This window comes from Anarhichas minor, unplaced genomic scaffold (genome assembly GCF_050575085.1).
Source record: "Anarhichas minor isolate MPS153535 unplaced genomic scaffold, ASM5057508v1 ptg000010l, whole genome shotgun sequence".
NCBI lineage: Eukaryota > Metazoa > Chordata > Actinopteri > Perciformes > Anarhichadidae > Anarhichas > Anarhichas minor.
This window is the reverse complement of record NW_027466456.1, coordinates 14,672,810-14,682,763: the sequence shown is the minus strand read 5'-3', so window position 1 is coordinate 14,682,763 and position 9,954 is coordinate 14,672,810. Positions and strand designations below refer to the sequence as shown.

The window sequence follows — 9,954 nt, the reverse complement described above, 5'->3', positions numbered from 1 at the left end:
TGCAAAAAAATGCCAAATATGAATGTTTGCTGCCTCTGAAAAGTAAGGATTTGCTGCTTTTTCTTGATCTTAAATTACAGAAAACTGAATAATTTTGAGGTTTGACTAATGGTCAGACAAAACCAGCCATTTGAAAATGTCACTTTGCCTGTAGGTAAATGTGATGTGCATTTCTCCTTATTTCCTGAAGATGTACAGACCAAACAATCTGTAATAAACCGGTTATAATCAGCAGATTAATCCAGAATGAGAATAGTCATTAGTTGCAGCTCTACTGAATGTAAAATATTTAAGAATTAGCTGCACCTCAACTGCAACAAACTGATTAAACAGTTGTACTTTTACTTGTAATGGAGACTTTTTGCAGTTGGTAATAGATACTTCCTCCACATTGTTATTTTTACCCAGTGTAGAATTTGAATCTAATCATATAGAATAAAGATATATTGATGTGTAGTTTAAAATCATATAAAAATGTGTTATTTAGTAAATAATCATGGATTTGGAGTGTAAATATGTCCCGTTGTGTAATAAATCACTTCATTGTCTGCAGCAGAGATTCAGGCCCAAATGAAATGAAGTCAGATGGCTATGTGCAGTAAATTGTAACACCTGATTTGAATCATTGGGTCTATTCAGTCCACTTAACCTCTGAGTAATTGACAATTTAAAGGTGTAGTCCTTAATTTCAAGAGACAGCACAATGACTTTGATTAGGATGTGGGATATTCACTTCCCCACTGGATTAACAGACAAGGACACCTTTTTATGAAGCAAATAAGAGGATGGAGTACAATCTATGTATTAGAGGAGAACTATTAGATCATTTGCCTTAAGGTGATATCATTAGGCCTTTATGAGAATAAAGCATTTTACAGATTACTCGTGATATTATGAAACACTTCAGGATACATTGTAAAATAGGCACTTTTTAACATAAACACACATTTCGGTCAATCAAAATCAAAACATCATTCCTCTCCACATCTAACGCTTTATTTATCTCCTCACCATCATCTTCTATAATTCCTATAATTGGGTTCGAGAAGAGGTAAAGTGTCTTTGTGAAGAATTTGACAGATTATGTGAAGGAATATTATTATGGGCAGGGCAGGCGGGGATGTAGGAGGTAATTATGTGTGATGTTACATATATGCATCAATAGGCAAGGGGATATTGAGTCAGGGGTCATACTGGGTGAGAGTTTCTTTTTGATGTCAACAATGTGAAAAGCTACTTCACATGCAAACATTAAGGTTAGTGCATGGGGAGTCACAACATTTAACTCCTTTTTTGGGAACCTTGTATAGGATTTTGGTTTGGATTTTGGGTTTTTTTACACAAATTATCGTTTTTCCTGTTGGATAGAGCATCAGTGCACCATAAAATATATGTCAATGTTTGCTTATTATCTATGACAAGTGACTCAAACTACTGACTGACAATTTTGCTATTACTTTGCTTATTTGAATAAACTATATTTTGCTCCTAAATATGATTTTTATTTATGGACAAACACATTTCTGGCGACTTCTGTTTCATTTTTTTCCTGGTCACTATTTACCACAACCATTTAACACCCTCTGGCATGTATTAGCACATCGTTAACAATCGTTTTATGCAGACAATGATTTGGTGCAAAGCCAGGCTGCCTCTGTTTTGACACCGTGTTAAATGCCCGCTATTGAACCAATTTGCACTGTTTACAGCCTGAATTGCTGCAGTCACACAACATGGTGATAAACTGATGTGCAACTCTTCAACCTCGATCTGAATGACAAAAAGCCTACAAACTGGGTGACATCGCACGTATTTAACAGATACACATTGGCATGGTAATCCCGCTGCATTTGGCGGAAGGTGTCACTTTCCCACCAGCACCCGCGAGGAGCATGTAACGTGCGGCATCCCCCGGGGGGCTTCCCACCGACGGACGCCCGGAGAAGAGGAGCGATGGACGGGCGGAGGGGCTGCGTGGAGACGGTGCAGCGTGTTTGTTAGTGGTTTGCAGAATCGGACACATACAAGTATATTTTTTAATAAATGAATTATGTGAACATGTATATTTCAATTGTCCTGCAAATTACTGTTGTTTTAACTGGAAAATAATAGCATTATAATCAAAGATGATGAGAATGAGAGAGGGGGTTTGAGACCATTCGCCGACGAGCCAGTGTGAGCACATATTCGTTAAGGTTTTTCATAACATGTTAAAACATTTTGACGCCAGACACTTATTGTAACAAGGATGATTCATTTCGCTGCTTGTATTAGATTTTTCACACCGCAAAAATCAGCTGATGAGATGCATTTCACAGAAGGCCTCCCTCTCAATCATTTCTAAAACGACGAAGCGAACTTAAAGGCCAACAACTTGCAGATGGTGACACCTAGAAAGGCAGCAAGAGGAGACAGGCCCCAAAAGAGCCTGAAGACCTCAGACTGATGACAACGTGAAAGAAATGTCATTAAAATATATATTGTAGATGAGGGTCGCTTATAGGCACAGACCGAAGTATCCAGTTGTCCACTGATTCTGCCTAATTGTATATATTTTTTCACTGACATCAGCAGCAACACCTGCAAACAATAATTAAGAAGATGGGTCACCAGTCAAATCAACTGGAAACAGTTTTAAACATGCTATTGTAATCCATACTGTGAACCATGAATCCAGGCCTCATCATAATATAATCTATCTCAACACAAAACTATATGAACAAAACTAAAATCGTAGGTCAGTTAAGACATTATCCTTCTACATCACCTGCTATAATCTGCTGGTGTCCAACAACACATGCACGAGCGTGGATCAGTGTCGTCTATTTGGGGCCCTTGAGAGGGGTCTATGAGAGATCCTGCAGGTTAAAAATGGGCTCCATCATATTGTTTGACAGAAACTCGCAGGTTGATAGAGTGGATTCTTTAAGAAGAGCTGAAAATGGTGATTCCCACAAAGAAGAGTAACGAGGTTTCTGCAGAATTCACATTGTCGACCATGTACAATTATTTATTATTTATAGGCTATGAAAAATATTTCATACAACATAACTATCGTGAGGCACAAATATTTGCAGATATGGTGAGATTATTTTTCTCAATTATTTTTTAGATCAACTTGTTTTATTAAATCTGACAAGCTGAAGATTTTGGCTACTGGTGTAAGATAATTAACATAATGGTCGTAATTAGATGCGGGCTAACAATGCCATTAATTTATCACATCGTTTTACTAGCTGTTGCACCCAACTGCTCGCTCACCTAATTAATGAAATGAGTTGCCTTTCAAAAAATCTGATTTTACAAAGAGCTGATTTTGATGCAAGAATGTGAGTTTTGGATTTTGATTAGCCTAGCGTGTTTGTATTTTGAGCACTTATCATATGTGCAGATTATGTAAAATAGTATCATCAATTTTAATGGACGATTTCACAACACAGGAAAAAACGAATATTTAGAAAGCTTTTTTTCCTGAAATGAAATTTAAAATCCTACACGAGAGAAATAAGCTTGTGTACATATGTGGCGAGTATTTACGTATTGAAATAAATCAACCGATTAAAGGGGAGGAAGAGCGAGAGTCACTATTGATTAGGTCAAAGTCCATCCAATCCAAAAAAAATCCGCTTCATCTTTTCCACATTTCGCTCACACACATAAAAGAAATGTCTCAAATCTTCTCAAATCTCCACAAGTCAGTCCCGTGTTTGGACTTAAGGTCTAAAAAAAGGCACAAGAGTGAGCACTGGCCAAGTTTTGAAGATTTTCTTTGAAACGTTATTAAATGGAAATTGTTAAACAGAAATCAGAGGCCTTAAATAATGTTACACTAAGGGCAAAATATCGAAGCAAGTTGACTTAAAGTGGAAACCCGTGAAATGATCTCACCACCCACTATTTACGACCCCCCCACACACACACACACACACACACAAAAACTAATGAATAAACAATATTTAGCATCTCAAATCTGTCCCCCTCATTCATCTTGACAATAGTCTGAAGCGTCCGCTGAAGTGTCTTTGAGCAAACACCCTGTCCTCCTCTGCAGGTGACCCTGACCTCTGACCCCACGTGAGACAGCAGGAGAATCCTACAGTGGGACAAGAGAGACAAAAAAAAAGTCTCCCTCTCAGGAATCACCAGAGCATCACATTATTATGATCACAATTATTTGTTCGGTGACCTTGCTGGTAGTTTGCAGGGATCACATGTGGTGACTGTTTCCTCTCCATCACCTGTGCTGCTGCTGCTGTCTCTTCTGTATCCCCAAACCCCCCCCCCCCCCCCCCCCCCCCCCCCCACCCCCCAAATGGTTTCATGCCGGAGTGAGTTGGCTTATTATACTAAAAGGTTTTGTCGCGCTAAGCCGTGCATGTGTGCTTAAAACGTACATTTCATTAACAAACTGCGGAGGAATAAAAGCGGATTTATGAGGCTTCAAAAGATCACAGGAAGGACGGGTTTGAAACCCTGCTGTTGCAGTCAGGTTATATCAGCAGTTACGCCGCCTTTCACACAACACTGCGACCATGGTTTTTTTTTTAAAGGAGGCAGGCTGCACCTGTCTCTCTCCATACACGCACACACAGACTCTTAGATCAGTGGGTCAGAATCGTTTGGCTCTCTGACTTGATTCCTTCAATGAAATCCTTCAAAATAAGAAAATAGCAACCATGTGTGGCTCATAAAGCTCCAGCTAAAAAACAGTTCATGCTGCATTTTAAAAAGGCACTCAAAATGAGGTTTTGTCTAATATCAAAAAAGACTTCAATGGACCTATGTTGCTATGGATAAATGCAACTGTGTCAAATCAGCGGTGCACAAGAGAGAAAGAAACATTTTTTTAATTTGATCAAACCCCCCCTAACCAACAACCTAGAACACAAGTTGCTTCTTCTAATTTATGGGCCCGAAAAAGCCAGAAACTAAAGAGAAATATAACCTCCCTAAATACACACGCGCCCCGCGGATAAGCAGGATAAAAGTTGATGTAGACTCTGGTTTCATCTGCTAAGTAGTCCGTATTGACGGACCTCCAGATCACACAGGTCACAGAGATTAACACGAGGCGAGTCTAATCGGAAGACATGTTTCCCTCCTCTGACCCATACGCGCGTTATTAATGATAGCGTTTGATTAATCCGACTTTCATCCCGAGAGCAGAGGTGTCGGAGGTGGCGCGTGAAGCAGCACCTCTGTGCGCCGCTAAAGGTAATTAAAGGATCACATTATAAGATACAAAATAACACTGATGGGATTTTAAAGAGAAGTAAAATGCTAAATGAATTCATGAAAATGCAATTTTAGTTCAGATACGTTCAGTTTGCTTCATGTGAGTCAATTAATCAATTAATAATTATGTCATTAATAGGTGACATGTGTAATTTATTGAAATGTAACAATAGTGATAATAATGGTAGTATCAATAATAATAATAATAATAATATTGCATTAACATGCAGCCTCACTCTGTTTTAAATTAGCTTATCTGAGAAATAATCGTTAACACCATATCTATATTTTCAATTTATTTATATGTTTAAATGTATTCAATTAAAGCTCAGTCACCAAACTGACAGGTGTTTAATATACATATTTTTATTAACGTGCTAAAAGACTTCCGATAAAAAGCAATCGAACGTGTGGCACCTCGCAAAACATCCGAGTTTTAATTCCTATACTGTTAATTTTACGGCACATTTCTTCGGTCGCTTTGAACGCTGTACGAAATCTTTCACTATTTTTCCCAAATGTTCCCACACAGCGGAGGAAACCACTCCGCATTGGCTCCGACGTCCCCTCCCTGAGCCCAGCCTACACCGCTTACCTTGTGAATAAACGCTCTCTTTGCATTCACCCGCTGACCGCATTTCCTACTTTTTTCAAATGCAAAACCGTGCACTGATTGGGGTCGTTAGCACCTCTTCCAAATTCTTTATTCTCTCCATTCATAGTCGCCGGTGCTGCTGGCCGCCGCCGCTGCTGCTCAATGCTCTCCCCACCTTCGGCTAATCCTGCAGGAATAAATAGACTTGAATTCATGCTTTGCATTCGTAGCTCGGATCTACACGGCGGACTGCAAAACTGGAAATATCAAGGCATGCACCAAATAAACAAAGCACAAATGTTGCATCCTTACGCACTGACAACGTCTCCAATACGATGAGCAACATGCACGGGAACTAGTTTCAAATAAAGTGAGGAAAAAAATGCATGCATGCACAATAACAAGAACAACAACAACACATAGGGCCTTAACGACGTTAAAGGAGGACTATGTGAACTTAGCTGTCGTCGTTTTCATTCTGCAGCTTTCAGCAGTTTGCCTGGGCAAAGTTATAGGTTTGTATTGTTTTTGCGCCGCCACGTTAATGCGCATCAGATATTTCAATCATGCGGGCCAATTTTCTCTCCCCCTCCTCCTCCTCCTTCCTCCGCCACCGTTAAATGGTCTATGACGGACGAACACAGAAATCAGCGGAAAGCAGCATTGCTGATGTCCCATTGTTGACAAATCCATGAAACAACTCCAGTTTGCATGGTTTAACAGAGAGGAGAGGAAGGAGGGAGGAGAGGAGAGGAGAGGAGAGGAGAGGAGAGGGGGCGTCTGTCGTCACCAGACCACGTGTCCTGCGCTGATCGTATATCTTATACTGGGAAAAGTAATCTATCAGACAGTCCTTTTAAAAGCCCCGGCCTTTAAAAGCGGCATGTGTCACCTCGACTTGGTTCTCCAAATATCGCTCCTGTAGGAAATATACGCACCGAGAAGGGACGTCGGAGCGCAGAACATCCCCAAACAACTTCGAGACAAGACTCGCCGCTTCGCGCAGGCCTGCTCACTTACCGAGTGGAGAAATATTTGTAGAAGTTGAAGTTTCTTTGACTTGACCGGCTTGCTGCCGGCTCCATCGCATTTAGATTTGTTGGAGACGACCCGATCTCTTGACAGGAGAGACCAGAAGTCCAGCAGTGTGCGCGCGCGCTGACCATCGACAACCGGCTGCTGTGGCTGCTTTTGGCTCCATAATTTAAAAAAAAAAAAAAAAAGTATAAGTAAGCCGTGAGATGACCCTGTCTGGAGGCAGCGAAAGAGCCAGCGACATGTCCGGCCAAACCGTGCTCACGGCGGAGGACGTGGATATCGACGTGGTTGGCGAGGGAGACGAGGAGGGCATGGAGAGGGCGGACAGTGACTGCGACAGCCCGGTGGGAGGCATCCTGCACGACCTCCGAGGAGAAGCGGGCGACGAGGAGGTGGAGGACGAGATCGATTTGGAGAAGGAGGAGACGGGGTCCGGTGGAGGGAGTCCGTGCTGCGAGAGCTCCGGAGAGGGAGAGACGGGCACCGGAAAGGGAGAGGGTCAAGACCAGAGCGCAACGGGAGGCGGGATCCAGAAGCCCAAAAACAGCCTGGTGAAGCCGCCTTACTCCTACATCGCGCTCATCACCATGTCCATCCTCCAGAGCCCGCAGAAAAAGCTCACCCTCAGCGGGATCTGCGAGTTCATCAGCAGCCGCTTCCCGTATTACCGGGAGAAGTTCCCGGCGTGGCAAAACTCCATTCGCCACAACTTGTCCCTCAACGACTGCTTTGTGAAAATCCCCCGGGAACCCGGGAACCCCGGCAAGGGCAACTACTGGACCCTGGACCCCGCCTCGGAGGACATGTTCGACAACGGCAGCTTCCTCAGGAGGAGGAAACGGTTCAAGAGAGTTCAGCCGGACATGCTCAGGGACCATACTGCCCTCATGATGCAAAGTTTCGGCGCGTACAGCCTCGGGGGCCCATACGGGAGGCACTACGGGATCCACCCGGCTGCTTATGCCCATCCGGCAGCTTTGCAGTACCCGTACATCCCGCCTGTGGGACACATGCTGCCCCCGGGCATCCCTCTCCTGTCCTCGGCGGAGCTGAACAGGAAAGCGTTCAACTCCCAGCTCAGCCCGAGTCTTCAAATGCAGCTCAACAGTCTGAGTACCGCGTCCATGATCAAATCCGAGCCTTCAAACAGACCGTCTTTCAGTATAGAGAACATCATCGGGGTCTCCAGCGCCTCCTCGGTCTCACCGGGCGCTGCTTTCCTGCGGCCTCCGGTGACCGTTCAGTCGGCCCTGCTGAGCGCTCAGTCCCTCTCTCTGACCCGGACCTCAGCCGCTATCGCGCCCATGCTCAGTATGCCGTCAAGTATGCTTTCTGGACATGTTTTACCCTCAGCCGCAGCGGCGGCGGTGTCCAAATGGCCGTCACATTGACTTTAAACCATGAGAAAATAAACTCTTATTTTTATATAGAGACGTTATTATTACAGGCGGGAGGGGGGGGGGGGGGGGGGGGGGGAGTGGGAACAGCACAAATCAATGGGCAACACTGGACTCTGTAGCCAATGTAAAGACACAGAGAAAAAAGAAAAAGGACATATTTCTGTACAGGTAATATTTGTAAATATTTGTAAAAAACAAAAAAAAACGAAACAATTTTACCTGTATTTTTTTCTCATTTGTTCCTGTTTGGGATCTGTGGTTTTCTTTTTGTATCGGAAGCTCAACTGGACACATTTTTTGCTTCCTTTTCATATGAGACACAAAAAGCTCTGAAAAGTATGTTTATAATAATAAAAAATATCAAATATATGTAATTCTATGTAGCTATATTGTGTTGTAAACTGAATTTATTTGTAAATAAATCTAAGAAAGAATTAAATCAATTTTCTTGATTAACATTGCTAAATTGTTTGATAACAGATTTATTGAGAAGCATATTCTGGCAAATATTATTTTATATAAATAACCTCTCACGCTATAATGGCAAGAAAGTCAAAGAGACAAGGCTATTTAAATTGTAGATGTAGGCCTAGATATAAAATTGTCTGAATAGTATGGGCTTGATTTTACTAAGAATTTTCAGGCTTATACTAATTATTATTATCATCTCATTTCTACGGTGTTTAAAGTCTACAATTTTAATTTGGGCTTTTTATGGTTAATTTTTAATCCAGGCTACTATTACAATTAAATGTATCGAGTTTTTACAGCTAAACAGTCAACTATATTAACCATTTTCAGTATAATATATTTTTAGCCTGCATCGCAACATTATTTAGAGCTTAAAAAAAATTGAAATTACTCTTTTAATAAAACAAAATTTGTTGCCGACGTTTTAAAAAAGAGTAAGCAATTAGCACATATATTTACATGGATTTTAAATGTAAAGAAGATGTGGATAGGGTGATTATGATGTAAAAGGGAAGACATATCATGTGCTGAAATTTAAACGCTAAAGTAGTTTTTTTAGGCTGATATAAATCTCACATCATATTTTAGACGTGAAGACAAACCGGCGTAAACATATGAACATTTAGGGGTGAATAATAAAACAGTTGTTTTTAAACTATATTTATGGTCGTTTCCTGATAATGATCTCTGACTGGAGGTCACAGTTGAGACACCCTTTAATTCAACATTACATCACTGCTCGTGTCGTTTTACAGGATATTCTGCGGCTTGGCTTCTATAAAGGTAACAGCTTCGCAGTTGTGTCTGGCTAATCACTTCTACGCAAACAGCAAATGGTGATCGGGTTGATGCGTGTGAGTGTGTGTGTGCGTGTGTGTGTGAGGGGGTTACAGGCGCTATATATATCTGATCCCCATGAGAAAGAGAAAGGAGCCTCTCTGCTTCAATTCACTTTCAGACACCGAAGAAGGTGCTGATGATGCAAAAGGCTTCTCCAATGTCACCGTGGTATTTCATTCATTATTATTGAGCCATTATTATTAGCATCATATCATTATTATTATCGTTATTAATTGTAACATAGTCGTACAGTATGATATTATCATTATAGTAGTTTAGTATTTATTTGATTGCTAAACAAACTCGGTTTTCCCCCGTTGAGTATCCTCAAATAATAACATGTAATATCATAGAAAAAATAGAATTGTAAAAAAT

At 41.4% G+C, this 9,954-nt stretch overlaps 1 protein-coding gene across 1 annotated transcript; it reads left to right on the top strand.

Annotated features, from left to right (window-relative positions):
• The first annotated feature begins 7,022 nt into the window (after window positions 1-7,022).
• Window positions 7,023-8,259, top strand: foxd3 (forkhead box D3). Its single transcript, XM_076088667.1, has one exon. The coding sequence runs from the start codon at window positions 7,072-7,074 to the stop codon at window positions 8,257-8,259; it is 1,188 nt and encodes a 395-aa protein (XP_075944782.1). The 5' UTR covers window positions 7,023-7,071.
• The last annotated feature ends 1,695 nt before the right edge of the window (window positions 8,260-9,954 follow it).